The 18,317-nt window shown below is 45.0% G+C and overlaps 1 protein-coding gene across 1 annotated transcript in view; it reads right to left on the reverse strand.

Moving 5' to 3' along the window:
- Positions 1–3,268: 3,268 nt before the first annotated feature.
- Positions 3,269–18,317, reverse strand: part of HTR2A (5-hydroxytryptamine receptor 2A) — a 46,849-nt gene continuing 31,800 nt past the window's right edge. The window contains exon 3 of the mRNA XM_054993207.1: positions 3,269–4,071. Coding sequence (XP_054849182.1) covers positions 3,269–4,071 — 803 coding nt within the window. The remainder of the gene's footprint in view (positions 4,072–18,317) is intronic.

The following is an 18,317-nucleotide window of genomic DNA, read 5'->3' on the forward strand; positions in this document are numbered from 1 at the left end:
TTTGCATATGGATTGGTGCTTGATGTGCTAATCTTCTCTGCAGGGCTATTGTCGGGTATAGAGTATTTTGTTAGCCTGGTGTTTTTCAGGACTGGAAACCATGCTCTATTCATTCTTAAGGTCTCTTCTTTCCTGTTGAAATTGTGCTTATGCTTATGAATTTCAATGGCTTCCCTGTGCAATCTGACAAAGTAGTTGGAAGTGTTGTCCAGTATTTTAGTGTCCTGGAATAGGATACTGTGTCCTGTTTGAGTTAGGCTATGTTCAGCCACTGCTGATTTTTCCGGTTGTCCAAGTCTGCAGTGTCTTTCATGTTCTTTTTTTCTTGTCTGGATGCTACGCTGTGTGGTCCCGATGTAAACTTGTCCATAGCTGCAGGGTATGCGGTATACTCCTGCAGAGGTGAGGGGGTCTCTACTGTCTTTTGCTGATTGTAGCATCTGTTGTATTTTTCTGGTGGGTCTGAATAATGCTTGAAGGTTGTGCTTTTTTATAAGCTTTCCCATCTAATCAGTGATTCCTTTGATATATGGCAAAAACATAGGCTGAACATAGCCTAACTCAAAAAGGACACAGTATCCTATTCCAGGACACTAAAACACTGGACAACACTTCCAACTACTTCGTCAGATTGCACAGGGAAGCCATTGAAATTCATATGCATAAGCACAATTTCAACAGGAGAGACCTTAAGAATGAATAGAGCATGGTTTCCAGTCCTGAAAAACACCAGGCTAACAAAATACTCTATACCCAACAATAGCCCTGCAGAGACGATTAGCATATCAAGCACCAATCCATATGCAAAAGAACCTCCTCAGGATACAGTGAAGCCTCCCTCCATTACCATTCCACACCCTGGGAAACTCTTACAGGATGACTCAGCCCAACCCCACCCCTCCTGAGTAGATATAAATTACCCGCCAACTTCTTTTCCACACTGTGACACTGAGAGATCTCTGTCTTTTGGTGCTACACCTCTGAAGATGCCAGTCACAGCTGCTGGTGAAACGTCAGGAACTACAATGCCAAGATGACAGCTATACAGCCCGGAAAATCCACAACAACCATCGTTCTCTGGCCGTGAAAGCCTTCGACAGTACATAACCAGTAGATGATTATTGTTTTAATAGATCACTCAAAGATACTCCTAAATAATTTTCATATTTCAGGAGGTATTGAAGCAGGCATCTCCTTCCCCATCAGAGTGAGGGAAGCTGCCAGTTTGGATCAGATGTTTCTGGATGCAAGTCTTTGCCGCTCAGCTTCTTGCCTGAAGAACAATGACTTTTCGTCCCAGGCAGACAGCCAAATAGCAGATTCCATGGCTGTGTTACTGTAAAACTGGCAACATTTTGGCCCTGGAAATGAAGTTTTTTCCAGTTTTAGTTCTAGGCCAATGCACAAGAAAGCGTAGAGCTCAAAATAAAGATGAAACGATTAATACTGATTGTAGTCAGTGACACAGGAATATTCAAGTTCAGTTTTATTTTTCAAGATAATCCGCCATAAAGCAAGCAACAAAAAACCTATTGTGTTTCAGAGTGAGAACTGAGAGGGGGGGAACGGAAGCCAGTTACCAAAATTTCAAAAATGAAACTCAGAACTAAGTAACCAAATATCACGTGACTTGATCTATTCATGCTATGTTTTTCCTGTGATTTATATAAATTAAAATTATGGCATTAAAATACACGGCAACTCCTCTCTTCAGACTGGATTTACCAATTGGCAGATTAGGCCTCACATTTTTAGGGACCTAAAAGTTTTTCAAAGAAGAACAAGTAGGACTTAGGCAAAAACTCAGCCAAGGCAATTCTGATGAAAAATGTACAGTATTGAAGAAGCCATTGCTAGTAGCTGACTTTTTTCAGCCTATAGCGTCACTGTGGCTATATCCCTGGGAGACTGGCAGTGGAAATGGGGGGTAGGACTTACCAAATGGCGATCTTCCAATGCTGTAACATCGCTTCTTGCTACATCACCAGAAGTAATGTCACCGCATCATGTGATGCTCTTGGCATCACCTGAAACTGTGGTATAAACTGTAGAGCTTTGGGTGAATTCTAGAGTGGTCCCACTTCCAGTTATGTAGCCAGAAGTGATGTTGTGGTATCATAAGATCACTGTTTTGCACACCTATTTCCCCTCTGTTGCCCCACTGATTTTCAGCAGGTGACAGGGGAGTGCCAGAAGGGCTTCTCCCACAACTGGTGGGTAAATGACAACCCTAATTATGGCATCAAATAATCCAAGAAAAATTTGGAACAGGTAGCACTTGCATTGTGACCCAATCATGATAGACTGAGATGCACACATAGGGTTGCTAAACCTCCACCCTCAACCCTGGCAGCTTTTGGGGCCAGGACACAGAAAGTGTTGATCAATGTCACCATTCTCTAGAAGTCCTCAAACTCTATGGTTTTGCCATAGATTTTTGTGGAATTCCTAGAGTGTTGTGGCGTTGATTAACATTCCTTTTCCTCCCCCCGTCCCCTCCCCACTAGTCATTTGATCACCAGCAGGATGGGGCAGTGTGGGCAGGAGTTTACTTGGCAGTTCCAGCATATGGTAAGCCTATCCACAGACTCAAACCAGACTATTGGTTTTCAATCAGATTGTAATGATAAATATAATATAGGTTTGAGTTAAAGAAAAGGGCCAGAATTTGGAAAGGGACCAGGGCCTCTATACAACTAAATCTGGGCCTGCATCATTCTTTGCCTTTTTCTGTAAAATTGTATAAAGTGTTCACGTTTAGTAACATCATAGGCTGAATGCCAAACTAGTGTGTAAATCAGTGAAACATTGTCCACAGTCTTTAAAAAAACACACAAGGGGCACTTTCCATTTCCACACTTCTTGCTCTCCACTTTTTTTTTAAAGCACAAGGGGTTTAAAATATGATTTGGATTTTTAAAAACTCTACCTGCAGATTTCATGGGTGATTCGCATCTCAGACCCTTATCTTCACGTTTTAAAAAAGCCAAAGGATTTTTCATGGTTTATATTATCATTGCACCACATCCCCAGTTTCTTCCAAGAAACATAGTTAGGATATAAAAAATAAGTTAAGAAAACATCTTCTAAAGGCGACCCCTCTTCCCCCGCCAACATTTCATCGCTTTTACACGCAGGTTTTCATTGACAAAAGAACTTGATTGAATTTTGATTATGTTGACGGTTTTCTTAGATTGGGCTGCACTAGCAAAGCTTAGGTGAAAATGTCTCTGGGAAAATCTCCCGGTTGCCATGGCAGCTCACAGACTTACAAGCAGCTAACCTTTTCATTCACCTGGCTAGCATTGCTCGTTAAGGTCCCATCCAAATGATGTATTTCTATTTTCATTGTAGAGTAGTCCTTGGCCATCATTTTCGACTCCTTCTTTTTAAAGCATTTCATTTGTGCTAACTGAAGCTGGCTTGTATTGTACGCAATAGCAGGGATCGTGTTCACTAAGATCAGTTGCAGGGGTTTCTTTTCCTCTTTGTAGCGACAATGAATATAACGCGAGAACGCAGATCGGTAGGTTTTATTGAACAACGTGTACACCAGCGGATTGACAGCTGAAGAAAGGTACCCGATCCAGACAAAAATGTTGAGCAGGCCGCCGATGACCTCTTCGTTGCATGACTTCTTACAGATTACTGCCATCACGTTGGTGATGAAGAACGGGCACCACATCACCACAAACAGAAAGAAGACAATCCCGAGGACTTTGGATGCTTTCTGCTCATTACTGATGGATTGCATCGTCCTCCTTCCGGAGGTTCCGATTTCTTTGCTGAGAGACCGCTGGAAGAATTTGTCTGAAGAAAGAGAACTCTGAGGGAAGAAACTGAAGGAAGCAAACTTGGTTTTGGAGCCAAAGTCCCTCATGCACAACGTTGCTTCTTTCTGGAGGGATTTGATGGTTAAAAAATAAGTGATCACCATGATGGCCAGAGGAACAAAGAACGCCACAAAGGAGCCTATCAGGACAAAATTATCATCCGCAAGGAGGCAGCTTCCGTTCTTGAACACTTTGGAATCATCTCGAAGTCCGAAAACGGGAACCGGCATTGAAATGCCTGGAAGATCAGTTACAAAACAAAAGAAGAGTTAAGTCGTTACCTTACTACTGAAAACATTCTGCATTGGCAAAATGTAGGACAGAATTGCTTAGCATGCTACGTTCAAAATCTGAACTAAAAAAAAACCATCTCCCCAAACTAATTATAACCATACCAAATGCCACAGAGAGTGCACAGCTGTATATTGATAACATTCTTGGAAATGGAGATTAGGAGGACATTACTGTGGAGCTAACTTGAAGTTTGCTGCTTTTCTAAGAAGCTTCCACTGGCCGTCCATAAGCACATGAATCATGTGACTAGGAAGTGGTCAGAACCTTTAAGGATGGATAGTAGCAGGGCTTTTTTTCAGCAGGAACATGGTGGAACGGAGTTCCGGAACCTCTTGAAAATGATCACATGGCTGGTGGCCCCGCCCCCTGATCTCCAGACAGAGGGGAGTTGAGATTGCCCTCCGCGCTGCTGAGCGGTGCGGAGGGCAATCTAAACTCCCCTCTGTCTGGAGATCAGGGGGTGGGGCCACCACCCATGGGACCATTTTCTCCGAGGGAAACCCACTGAGTTCCACCACCTCTTTTCCAGAAAAAAAGCCCTGGGTAGTAGGATTAAAATACCACTCGTCTTCTCTGAAGGCACAGTAGGATGACTGCACTAGTTCCTTGCAGGACTGGTTCTACAGTTAAGCAACCCAAGTGAATGCTTAAAGTGGCACAATCAGGTGGGAAGAGATGCACCAAAAGGGCTTGGCTTGCTCCCAGACATCAGCAGCACAGAAGGGAACTGGCATCTCCTCCTGGGCTTGTACCTCTGCTGGTTGGGTCCAAACCAAGCCCCCGAAGGGGGATAGATATACCTTGTTTGTGACGACAAAATACTTTGAACCGGCCCTAGTTCTTCCTTGGATGTGTGCCGATGATAATTTCTTTGGAGGAAGGGGGAGTGGAGATAGTAACTTCAAGATTGTAAAAGAAAGAGAGGTTTGTTGCAGAACAAATAGGGCACCAGAACATGTCAGTGGGCACTGTGGGCCCCCGGGCACCACATTGGGCATCCCTGCAGTATTCTAACAGGATTTGAACCTAGTGTGTAATTAAGCTGCAGCAGAATTCAATAGTTATAGATAATAACCCTGCCTAGGAAAAGGGTTTCTCCCCCTTGGTATGCACACTTTAAAACTTGAAATCCCACACCTGCTTGTTAATATTTATCTCAATTTGTGCATTTCTTTTAAATAAACTTTAAAAAGTCAACCACCTTGTCTCTATCAGTTCCAACAGGGTGGCTGTGTTAGTCTATAGCAGCAAAATAAACTTGGAGCCCTGGGGCACTTTCAAAATGAACAATATGCCATTATCTGCTGGCACTTTCATGTATCAGAGCACACTTTATCAGCACATTCCTTCACGTGGAGCCTCGCTCTAGATGTGTGACATGAATTGCGGGTCCCTCACCTGCCTTGCAGATACATGTGATGCCTGAGAACCAGGGCTCATTTCAAGGGGGAATGCACAGGAACACAGTTCCAGCAGTTCACCAAGGAAGTCACATGTCAGGTGGCCCCGCCCACCTGCCTCTTGGCCATTTGGGGCCTGTTTCAGCCTGGATTGGGGCCGAAATGGCCCGGATCGGGCCTCTGACGGGTGGTGGATCATTCTCTTGCTCAGCAGCGGCCCGATCCTGACCGTTTTGGGCCCCTTTTTGGCCATTTTCATCTTTTTGCCATTGTGGGCCCAATTTCAGCCATGAATGGCCAGGGTTGGGTCCAAAACAACCAGGACAGGTGATGTCAGGGCGTGTGGCATATGCAAATCAGTTATGCTAATGACACACTTCTGGTGATGTCATGGGGCGTGGCATATGCTAATGAGTTATGCTAATGAGTTCATCCAGCTCTTTTTCTGTGAAATGACCCCTGCTGAGAACTAATGTTCCCAAGCAGCCGAGGGCTCAGTTTGGCTCAGGAGCATGGAGAGTAGGGATTGGAGATGAGGAACTAAGACTTCCCTCCCACATAATTTTGCTGAGCTGACGTGGCCGCAGAGGGTCCCTCCTCCCCCACAACATGCTCCCAAGCTGAACTGGGCACACTTGGGAACATTGGTTCCTTAATATCATGTCTATCTGCAAAGTAAGTACGGGAACCCCTTACCTACATCACATGTATAGTCTAGTTTGGCCCTAATTCATGGATCTTACAAAGTGAGCTCATGAAAACATTAACTGGAATAAATTCTGTAAGTGTGGTATTAGCGGCAGGAAAACCAGGTTCAAATCCCCACTCTGCCACGGAGACTTGCCGGATGACCTTAGCCCAGTCACACACATTCAACCTAACCCACCTCGCAGAATTGTTGTGGGAATAAGACGGAGGAGAGGAGAATTATGTAAGCCATCTTGGGTCCCCGTTGGAGAGAAAGGTGGGGTAGAAATGAAGTAAATAAATAAGTCTCTAAGGTGCCACTGGACTCCTGGTGCATACTGTCCCTGTCAGTCTACCTTGTGATCCCTCCATTATCGAGCCAGGCTTGGGTGTATTTATACCGAAGCCCAGATTCTATCCCTGAATATTTTTTAAATTCCTGTTTTAATCCCCCAATGCAATGGAGAACATCGGAACTGTTGCCCTTTTCAGTTACATTCCGTCTGAGAACAATATTTCACCTTTTAAGAAGAGGGCTGTTTCCGCTGAGAAATGATGAGTCCTTTGTGGTGTTTCTGTCTTCATGCATGTTTTATTTGCTCATAGCTCCAAATGTGATCTTAGCTTGCCGAAGCGGCTGTTATCTCGGCAGGACACAGCTTGGGGGAGAATTCCTTTTTATGGCCTCAGTCTATTTTTGTTGCAGTAATTCCCCAAGCTGATTACCTACACAATGCACAAACAGCAACTGCAAAAGGACACCTCTTATTGAAGATGGTAGCCAGTGAAGCAAGGCGATTTTACATTCTGGGTCACGCCGAGAGCAGTACTGCCTCTCGTTTTCCCCTGGTTTTCTCTGGTGCTGCCACTGGTGCGCTTCCATGTCTTAGATTGCAGGGGGCTTGAAAGTGTCAGAGGGTGAGGGGAGATGCCTGCTATATCAGCTGTTATCCCCCACCCACCAGTGGAAGAAAAAAAAAACAGAATATATATACTACTCCAGCAAAGAAGCCTGCTAGGTCACTGATAATAGAGGGTGGCATTGATATGGTATACAAGGGAAATGCTAAGTTGGAAACATTTCCATATTCCAGATGGATAAGTGAACAGCCCTACCACTTTAATTATGCCCATGTTCAAATGTGAAATGGGAATGAGCCCATTTTGGGGGGACTTAGGCGGCCGCTGCTCAGAGGTTTTCTCCACTTTGGCTACTGAACGGGAGCATTTGGGAGAGGCGGCGCTTCCACACAATGTCATGCTGTAATTGTCCTGTTATCATACAGGAAAGGACAAATGCGGATCATCCTGAAGGAGTTTGGTGATCTTGGTACCCCTGTAGAGTGTGCCCCGTTGTTAGAGATTACAAGTTAACAACAAGGCTAATTCAATCTTGGGTTGTATCAAAGGGGCCATAGCGTCGAAATCGCAGGAGGTCATAGCCCCTCTCTATACTGCCTCGGTCAGGCCGCACCTGGAGTATTGTGTGCAGTTCTGGAGGCCTCACTTCAGAGAGGATGTGGACAAAATCAAGAGGGTGCAGAGGAGAGCGACGAGGATGATCAGGGGTCTGGAGACTGAGCCCTACGAGGAAAAGCTGAGGGCCTTGGGAATGTTTAGTTTGGAGAAGAGGAGGTTGAGGGGGGACATGATTGCTCTCTTTAAATAGTTGAAAGGCTGTCATTTGGAGGAGGGCAGGGAGGTGTTCCAGTTGGCAGCAGAGGGTAGGACCCGAAGCAATGGGCTTAAATTACATGCACAAAGGTACAGGCTGGATATTAGGAAGAACTTTTTCACGGTCATAGTAGTTCAAAAGTGGAATCAGCTGCCTAGGGAGGTGGTGAGCTCCCCCTCACTGGTAGTTTTCAAGAAGAGGCTGGATGAATATTTGTCAGAGATGTTGTAGGCTGATCCTGCACTGGGCAGGGGGTTGGACTAGATCAGTGATGGCGAACCTTTTTGAGCCCGAGTGCCTAAACTGCAACTCAAAACCAGCTTATTTGTTTCAAAGTGCCAACACTGCAATTAAACCTGAATACTGAGGTTTTAGTTTAGAAACAACAACTTATACAGTTGTCTGAACTAATTAACATATTTGTCTTAAAAGAGCCCCCCCCCCCCCAGTCACAAATGAAAGTAAAGGAGCAGAGCAGAATGAATGCAAGCAGCTTGTGTTCCTTTGGAGCTCAGCACCACTCGCCTTGCACTCATTCATTCTCTCTCTCTCCCCACCCCTCCGCCCCAGTCACAAATGCAAGTAAAGGAGCAGAGCAGAATGAATGCAAGCAGCTTGCGTTCCTTTGCAGCTCAGCACCACTCGCCTTGCACTCATTCATTTTCTCTCTCTCTCCCCCTCCCTCCGTCACGAATAAAAGTAAAGGAGCAGAGCAGAATGAATGCAAGCAGCTTGCGTTCCTTTGCAGCTCAGCACCACTCGCCTTGCACTCATTCATTTTCTCTCTCCCCACCCCCCCTCGTCACAAATGCAAGTAAAGGAGCAGAGCAGAAGGAATCCAAGCAGCTTACTGTTCCTTGGCTTGCGCTGGGAGGAGAAGGAATCACATGGGCGGGGCCAAAACCCACGTGACCTCTCTTCAGCTCTACTGGAACGCCGTTCCTGTGCGTTCCGGCTCCAAATGAGCCCTGGGAAAAGGAATCACGTGGGCGGGGCCTAAACCCATGCCTCCAAATGAGCCCTGGCTCGCGTGCCCACAGAGAGGGCTCTGCGTGCCGGCTGTGGCACGTGTGCCATAGGTTCGCCATTGCTGGACTAGATGGTCTGTATGGCCCCTTCCAACTCTATGATTCTATGAAACTATGAAACTTCAGTTATTATAGAGGTGATATAATGGGGGAGTATTTGACCTGCTTATTGGCTGTTTTAAATGTTGGCTATTTGCATATCCCTGAACATTCTTTTCTATTAGAAAACAGCAGTTGTCACTCTGCCTATTGCCTGAGAACATGTAATCCGTTAGCTAAATTAGTATTTCTCTCACTTTCTAATTCTGTCTTATGTTTTTCTAGTAAAGTTAATTCTTTGTTTTTAAGCTCAATCTACATATAGTGTTGACTCCCCCCCCCCGCCCCTGCTTTTTAAAAGGAAATAACCAATACCCATCCTCTGCTCTTCCTAGTGAACCTGTGGTGGATATATATGAAGGACCTTTGACTCTTGAAAGCTTATACCCTGAAAATCTTGTTGGATTCTAAGGTGCTACTGGACACAAATCCTGCTGCTCTTCAGGGGTAGGTCTTAATGTGCATTTAGGCTCTGTGGCGAAACGGGGCCTTTCCTCCCACTGGTAGACCCCGCTCTGCCTACCCCCCCCTTTTGCCTCTGGCTAGGCACCTGAAGGGGCTGTCTCCATTTCCTGTCTCTGGCTGCCACCACTGTCCCTGTATGGGGTCCTGGTTAGGCGGGACAGCCTCCTAACCTGCCTCCTCTGCTAGTGTGCCCAAGCAGTTGGGGAACTATGTGGAACAGAAGAGCTTTCTTCCTTCATAAATTCCAAAAATGATTTATTTAGCTTCTAACTATACATAGGCAAATATACAGTGAATGGGAGGAATAATAAAACATAAACCCCTTCTCTATCTCCCTCATGCCCTAATTAGATGTTGTGTAGGGCAGGCCCAATCCTTTGATACCTGGGGTTACACTAGATCTACCTCTCTCCTCAGAGTCGTCTCTCCCTCTCAACTCCTCAGAGCCAAACTACAAGTGACGCCTTACACAGGTTGGACACTTGTCAGCTTCCTTCAAGTTTTGATGGGAAATGTAGGCGCCCTGGTTTTACAGCTTGGCTCTCCATTACAGCTGCAAGACCAGGATGCCTACATTTCCCATCAAAACTTGAGGGAAGCCGACTAGTGTCCAACCTGTGTAAGACGTCACTTGTAGTTTGGCTCTCAGCCACCAACTGTCAACTTCCAACTGACTCGCTCTCCAGAACTGGCCCCTCCCCTCTTCAGTCCATAGAGCGTTAACTCCACAAAGAGAATGGCGTTTCTCCACAGGCTCATATGGGAATAGGCGGTTCTTTGAAATCTCCCGGTCCCAAACTGTTTAGAGTTTTAAAAGTCTTTGCATGTGAATGATGAGGTGCACAAGACCAAGAGCAAGCTGACTTTCTGCACATTTTTACTTGACTGTAGTTAAGTAAGATATCTGAATGTAACCACGGAATCTCCCAGACCCATCCCAGCAGGGCAATCCAGAAGGAGCCCATAGCTGACAAAATAATAGGGTAAAAACCCTATTGAGAGATCAAGGAATTCTTCCTTTCTATTTTCCAATAGAGGTCATTCATTAGTGTGGCCAAGCCAGTGTCTGACTGTCAGTCCCCAAACTGGGCTAGAAACCCAGCTAATAACCACTGTCCACTGCAGTATTCAAACATTTTTTTATTAAGCAGCATTGCTGCACAGGGCCTGTTTGGCTTTCCGGTTATTTAGGTTTGAGGTTTGAAATGTTACTAACCAAATGTTGGCCGTTTCCAGACGGCTTACCTGGCAGACCCTTGCGCCGCCCCTGAATGCTTACAGAGTGTCATCACCATCACAGGGCACCTCCAACAGCCCATCCAGAGGCAGGGATGGATTGGGAAGTTTGGACACCCCCCCCCTTCCTTGTGGACATGCCTGCACCTACCGGGGCCACTTGGCTCAGGAGATCTCCTGCTGGCAGCCCACCGACCCCTGCTTGGTAGACCAGTGGGGGAAACTAAGGGGAAAATCGCAGACACATTGATGCTATGACATCATTTCCAGGGCAATCTCGGAATGGCATACCTATCCAGGATTTAGTGGAAACTCTATAGTAAAACCATAGATTTTCTGCTGAATTCTAGAGCGGCCTGATGTTATGAAGGTGGTCAGACAACCTGGGAAATGTGTGCATACTCCTGGCCAGTCACAATGACATCACTTCTGGAAGTGACATCATTGCTCTGCCCGTGGAAGTGTCCCCATGCTTTTTGTAGCACTGATTTCAGCCCCAAACAGGTTGATTCTTAAAGCATTGGCCCCACATGAAACATGGGATCACTTTTGTGACCAGCACAATGATGCCACTTCTGGAAGTCATGTGACCAGCCAGGAGTGCACGCACACTAAGAAAAAGAAGCTCAGTAAGTATCAAGCACCTCCCCTCCTGCTGTTTACCAGGGAAATCTGGCTAACCTATTGTCAGACCATGACTGGCAACCATACATCCGGACGAGGCAGGAGCTGCACTGTGACTCTACCTCTCCTCCTACCTATTGGAAATAATTCTGAATTAAACCCAATTCTGATGGCAAAAGTGAAAGTTTTATTTTTAACTAAATTGAAGACACATTCTGCTGCAAAGAAGAGATCTTTCTACTGGGGATGGGTGTGTTCAATTTAATTTAAACCTTAGCAGATTAGTGGCAGCAACTATTTATATTTTCAGGTAAGAGGTACGAAAGGAACATTCTGATAATCTAAACTCAAGTTTCTTTCAATATTATTTCCTCTTTGCTGTTCTTTGCATGCCTATGCAGTACATTCTGTAAATCTCTGGTTTAATACAGAGTATGCCAGAAACAGGGGATGACGACAGCATCTTAACATATCAATTAATTTCTAATTTGTAGCCTTTGGTTCCTGTATCTACTGTCTGCCTATCAACTTTCTTGATTCTCCTTTTCACCTTCTCTAATATAATATAAAATATATTTATCTAAGATATCTCTCTGACTTCCCCAAGGAAACTAAAAAGGCCAAGCCTTTGAAACTTTTGCTCACAAATATATTTCATTTCTTGCATTTCTAAAGTTAAATTCCAGATTAAGTTCATTCTTGTAATGTTTTGCCATATAAATAGTTTATTATTTCATTGCTGCTAAATACAGTGGAGTTTTGAATGTATGTTTACTTTGGTTAAAAATACAGTCCTCTAAAGAAAGACGGCGACTGGATCAATGAGTGAGATGTGATACTTTGGTAGCTGTATCCGAGCTGCAATCTTTTAGAGAGCTGTTCTGAGGGAAACAGTTCAATAAATTGTTCAAGTGTTGTGGAGAGCTTTTCTGGGGAAAGAGGGTGAAGGAGTGTGAAGTATTGTAACCTGAGAGGAAGTCTATGTGTTCTTTTCCTTGTGGATATTATTAGCCTAAAATGGCAATGGGAGACAATAAATCTTTGTGACAGGGTCCTTTTAGAAACAGTTGAAGATTTGTACCGATCCTGAAACCCTTTTGTTTATGATCTGTTCTGAAACCAATATGCTTATGAATTACTCTGAAACCATTATGCATGCATACTTTTAAATAAATTCTATTTTTTAAAAGTAAAACATCTATTGAATCTAGTATAAAGGATCCCCTTTTACCTCTCAGCCACCCCACGCACTGACCATTCTGCCATTCTACCAACTATAATGAAGCCTACAAGTCGAACGGAGAGAATCAGGGCTTTTTTTCTGGGAAAAGAGGTGGTGGAACTCAGTGGGTTGCCCTCGGAGAAAATGGTCACATGGGCTGGTGGCCCCACCCCCTGATCTCCAGACAGAGGGGAGTTGAGATTGCCCTCCGCGCCAAGCGGCACAGAGGGCAATCTCAACTCCCCTCTGTCTGGAGATCAGGCGGTGGGGCCACCAGCCATGTGACCATTTTCAAGAGGTTCCGGAACTCTGTTCCACCATGTTCCAGCTGAAAAAAAGCCCTGGAGAGAACTAAGGCGAGAGCCTTTGGTGGCAGTAAAAACTTTTTGGGAATGCTAAGGATGTCAGGGAGGCAGCAATATACAGGCAAAATATCACAGGTTTCCGTGTGGCAAAATTGAGTATAAGGCCACATCTCAAACAGCATGTCCTGTGTCCTGAACCATCACCGCTGCTATTGCTAATACAAGTATTTATATAGTGCCTAATATCATAACATCACCCTCACTTATTCTCTTGCTGATACTATGAGGTTAGTACTGGAGGAATGCTGTTCTGCCCCTTGACCTCTTCCTGTGGGGTCCCACAAGGTTCCATATTGTTTGCCATGCTTTTAAAATCCACATGAAGCTTCTGGAAGATGTCGTCTGGAGATGTGAGCTGGGTTCTCAGCAGTAATATGGATGATACTTAGCTCTGTCTCACACAGATCCCAGGGAGACGACAAAAAACCATGAACTGTTGGCTGGAGGATGAAGGCTAATAAGTTGAAACTTAATTCCGACAAAGTGGAGGTGCTACTGGCAGGAAGTATTGACTGAGAACCAAGCTACAAGTGACGAATTACACTTGCCTGGCAAGTGAACAGACTCACGTGTATTCCTCCCAGTTCACTTGCCATTCACTTGCTCTCCATTTGATCAAGTGAAGCACAAGTGAATGGCAAGTGAACAGGGAGGAATACACATGAGTCTGTTCACTTGCCAGGCAAGTGTCATTTGTCACTTGTAGCTTGACTCTCAGAAATGGCACTGAAGGTGTCTCCTGTTCTGGATAGGGTTGCACTTCCCTTGATTGATCGGGTTTGTAGTTTTGGAGTGCTGCTGGACCAGACCTACTGCTGGAAGTGCAAGTGGCCATGGGTACCTTTCACCAATGTCAGCCTTTCTTGGACAAAAAAGAATTTGCTATAGTGGTACATGCCCTGGTAGCATCTAGATTAGACTACTGCAATGCACTGTGCCTGGGGCTGCCCTTGAAGAGTGTCTGGAAGCTACAGTTGTGGCAGAATGTTGTGGCCAGAATTCTGACTGGAGTATGTTGTAGGGATCAGTCTTATTCTACCTACACCAGCTCCCAGTTGGCTTCTGGGTTCAGTTAAAGCCCTATGCAGCTTGGGGACAGCATACCTTAAAACTGCTTGTCCGTATATGGATTTACTTGACCTCTACAGTCATCTTTGGAGGCCCTTCTTTGGGTTCCCCTGCCATCTAAGTTTAAACATGTGGCAACCCGAGAAAGGGCCTTCTCGGCCATGGCACCAAAATGATGAATTCCCTCCCCAGGGAGATCTGTCTGTTCCTTTCTAATATTGTCTTTTGCCAATGGACGAAGACTTCTTTATTTTGACTGGCATCACCTCACTGGTTTTCATTGATCCTTCCTCCCATTCATAGGCTCATGTGTTTTGTTTTAAATGCTTTTCATTGTTTTGCTTGTTTAAATCCTGCTTTTCCAGGAGATCCCCTGTCCTCTGTTTCTCTGACTCTGGGTTTCTGATGTGCTTGACCCCTGTGACTGCCTGGGCTCTCTCCCCAGTGCTGACTAACATACATATATTTGTTCTCTCACTTGCCTCTGATGTGTGTGTGCCCTGGGGATTCTGACCCATTGGTCAAGCTCATCCTTGTTTGGCTCTCTGGATTTATCACCTGAAATTGCTGTTGCTTAGCTTCTTCCCATCCCTGACGATTTCTCAACAATTCTTCCATGCAGAAAAAGATAGACAATGCTGTCTGTCTCCTTCCCCTGCTGATATGTCTTGCTTCATTTTCTCATTCTCTGCGGCATGCATTGGTCTGTGGGAGTAACTGCCAAGTAGATGCCAGAATCAGGTACAGGTACTGTGAGCGATTGGTATTTTCGTGTGGACATGTACCGAAGTATTGTTGTGACTTGCCTGTAATGCTGTTTCTCTTCAGTTGTTCCCATAATTACGTTTGATTTCCTCTCCAAGTCTGTTTTGGAGCACAGTCACTTTTCATTTCAACCTCAAACCTCTGGCCAAACATTATTCATTCCCTTCCATTCAAGCCGGGCCGTGAGGCCTGTTCACATGGATAAGGAAATGAACACGTTTGTCCTTAGCATATTTAGGTCCAAACTACATGCTATGGGTTCAACCTGTGGCTGACCAACATCATTTAAGAGGAGAGTTTAGCCATTTAAAAGATGCGGGGGAATTCTCTCAGCACTTGAAAAGGCAAGGGAGGGACAAAATCACAGATTGAGCCCGTCAAGGTCAGGCCCTCGTAACAATTTTTAAATGGTTAAATTCTCCTTCAAATGGCATAGACAGCCACGGGTTGGACCCATGGCTACTGTAACATGTACTTTGGCTCTTAGTAAATGCTTTATCATGTGGAAATTGCTGCCCATGTGAAGAAGGTTGTTAGAAGAGGAAGATTTAAGGCTGTCCCTTTCCTCAGGTTTTAGAGAGGGACAAACAAGAAAGTTAGAAAGACAGGCGTCTGTTTACTCCTTACTGCCCTGAACTATCCTTTTATGTGTAGGTTGCTAATCTCAGGACTTCCGCCTCATGACATCCTTCTCTTCCCCCCTTTGTCACACAAGAAGCTCTTCTCTCCATCTTGCATCATGGAGGCAATCCATGCCCATTCTTAGATTAGATAGGTAGATAGGAATCTATCTCTCCTCTTTCCTACCAGAGTATGGAGTTCCTATAATTAAATAACTCATTTCTTTTTAAACCTAAGTGTGTGTTGTTTTCTCTCTCAGAGCTAAGCTACAAGTGACGCCTGACACAGGTTGGACACTTGTCAGCTTCCCTCAAGTTCTGATGGGAAATGTAGGCATCCTGGTCTTGCAGCTGTAATGGAGAGCCAAGCTGTAAAACCAGGACGCCTACATTTCCCATCAAAACTTGAGGGAAGCTGACAAGTGTCCAACCTGTGTAAGGCGTCACTTGTAGCTTGGCTCTTACACTCACACCAGCCAGCAAGCTCCAAAACACCCATCATGTTTTCTTTGCCATTGATGCTACTCTGCTACCCTTCTATTACTAGTTTATGGAGGCTACCAGTTGTTTTGTATGCCCTTTTAATAGGTCCGGTGGAGGCGGGCAAATGTTGTCCCCATCTTCAAGAAGGGGAAAAAGGAGGATCCGAGTGACTACCAACCTGTCAGCTTGACATCTATACCTGGAAAAGTTTTAGAAAAAATCATCAGGCAGTCCTTGAGCATTTAGAAAGGATGGCTGTGATTACTAAGAGCAGGGATGGGTTTCTCAAGAACAAGTCATGTCAGACTAACCTTATCTCTTTTTTTGAGAAAGTTACTACCTTGGTGTATCAGGGGAATACTGTAGACATAGTTTATCTCGATTTCAGTAAGACTTTTGATAAGGTTCCACATAATATCCTTGTTGGGTAAGGTAAAGGTGCAAGTACCGAGTCATTACTGACCCATGGGAGGACATCGCATCACGACATTTTCTTGGCAGACTTTTTACGGGGTGGTTTGCCATTGCCTTCCTCAGTCATCTACACTTTACCCTCAGGAACCTGGGTACTCATTTTACTGACCTCAGAAGGATGGAAGGCTGAGTCAACCTTGAGCCGGATACCTGAACCTGGCTTCCGCCAGGATCGAACTCAGGTCGTGAGCAGAGCTTGGGCTGCAGTACTGCAGCTTACCACTCTGCGCCACAGGGCTCCACATCCTTATCCTTGTTGACAAGTTGGTAAATGTGGTTTGGATCCTATTACTGTTAGGTGGATCTGTAATTGGTTGACATATCACACCCAAAGAGTGCTTGTTAATGCTTCTTCATCCTCTTGGAGAAGAGTAACAAATGGAGTGCCTCAGAGATTGGTCCTGGGACCTGTTCTGTTCAACATTTTTATAAATGATTTGGATGAAGGAATAGAGGGAATGCTTATTAAGTTTGCAGATGATACGAAATTGGGAGGGGTAGTAAATACAGTAGAAGACAGGATACAGGATGATCTTGACAGGCTGGAACACTGGGCTAAAACAAATAAAATGAATTTCAACAGAGATAAATGCAAAGTTTTGCATTTAGGTAGGAAAAATCAAATGCATAATTATAGGATGGGGGAGACTTGTCTTGGCAGTAGTATGTGTGAAAAGGATCTAGGGGTCTTAGTAGACCATACACTGGACATGAGTCAGCAGTGTGATGTGGTAGCTAAAAAAGTAAATGTGATTTTGGGCTGTATCAACAGAAGCATGGTGTCCAGATCACACAAAGTGATGGTATCGCTCTACTCTGCTCTGTTAGACCTTACCTAGACTATTGTGTTCAGTTCTGGACACCACAATTTCAGAAGGATACAGACAAGCTGGAACATGTCCAGAGGAGGGCAACGAAGATGGTGAGAGGTCTGGAGACCAAGTCCTATGAGGAAAGGTTGAAGGAGCTCGGTATGTTTAGCTTCGAGAGGAGATGACTGAGAGGTGATATGAGTTGTTTTCCGCTGCCCCAGAATGTTGGACCAGAACCAACAGGTTGAAATTAAATCAAAATTGGTTTTGGGTAAACATGAGGAACAACTTCCTGACAGTTAGAGTGGTCTCTCCATGGAACAGACTTCTTTGGGAGGTGGTGGGCTCTCCTTCTTTGGAAGTTTTTAAGCAGAGGTTAGATGGCCATCAGACAGCAATGCTTATTCTGTGAACCTAGGCAGATCATGAGAGGGAGGGTAAGAAGGGTTACATCCGTGCTTAGTTCCCATGACCCCTTCTTACATGCCCAGGGTAAGGCCAATCGTAACCTTGGGATCAGGTAGCAATTTTCCCCGGGCCAGTTTGGCTAGGGATCCTGATGGTGTTTTGCCATCTTCTGGGTATGCAGTAAGGGTCACTGTGTGTGTGTGGGGGGGGGGGGGAAGTAATTGTGAATTTCCTGCATGTGCAGGGGGTTGGACTAGATGACCCTAGAGGTCCCTTCCAATCTTATGATTCTATGATTCTAACCCTGTTGAACTTATATCAGCATCTCACCGGCACTGGGCTGAGAGATGGATTCTGTGGCTCCATTGTATTAACCGAGTCTCCTTCCAATGAAGGAAAGAGTCTTTGCTATGGAATGTAGCCTGGACTTGCCACTCCACCTCCCAACTTCAACTGGGAACTAAGCAGAGCATGAGAACAACCTATGATGATGTTCAGACAAGCGCATTTACACCTGTGGGTAAAGGTAGGTCTGCAGGCCCTGATGTGGCTATAGCAGAATTGCCCTAGTTTTAGCAAGGCAACGATTCTGACTTCAAAGCACTTCCTGCATCTCTCACTTTGTAAGGCTAATGTAAAATCTACATCGACTAGAATGCTCATTTGCGTTACAAATTTCTCCCTTCTGCTTTCTGTTCTGCCTTAACAGCAATCAGATGTTCTCATCAATAGCGAGAGAAAGGTGATTGAAACCCCGCG

The sequence above is a fragment of the Eublepharis macularius genome, chromosome 1 (genome assembly GCF_028583425.1).
Source record: "Eublepharis macularius isolate TG4126 chromosome 1, MPM_Emac_v1.0, whole genome shotgun sequence".
NCBI lineage: Eukaryota > Metazoa > Chordata > Lepidosauria > Squamata > Eublepharidae > Eublepharis > Eublepharis macularius.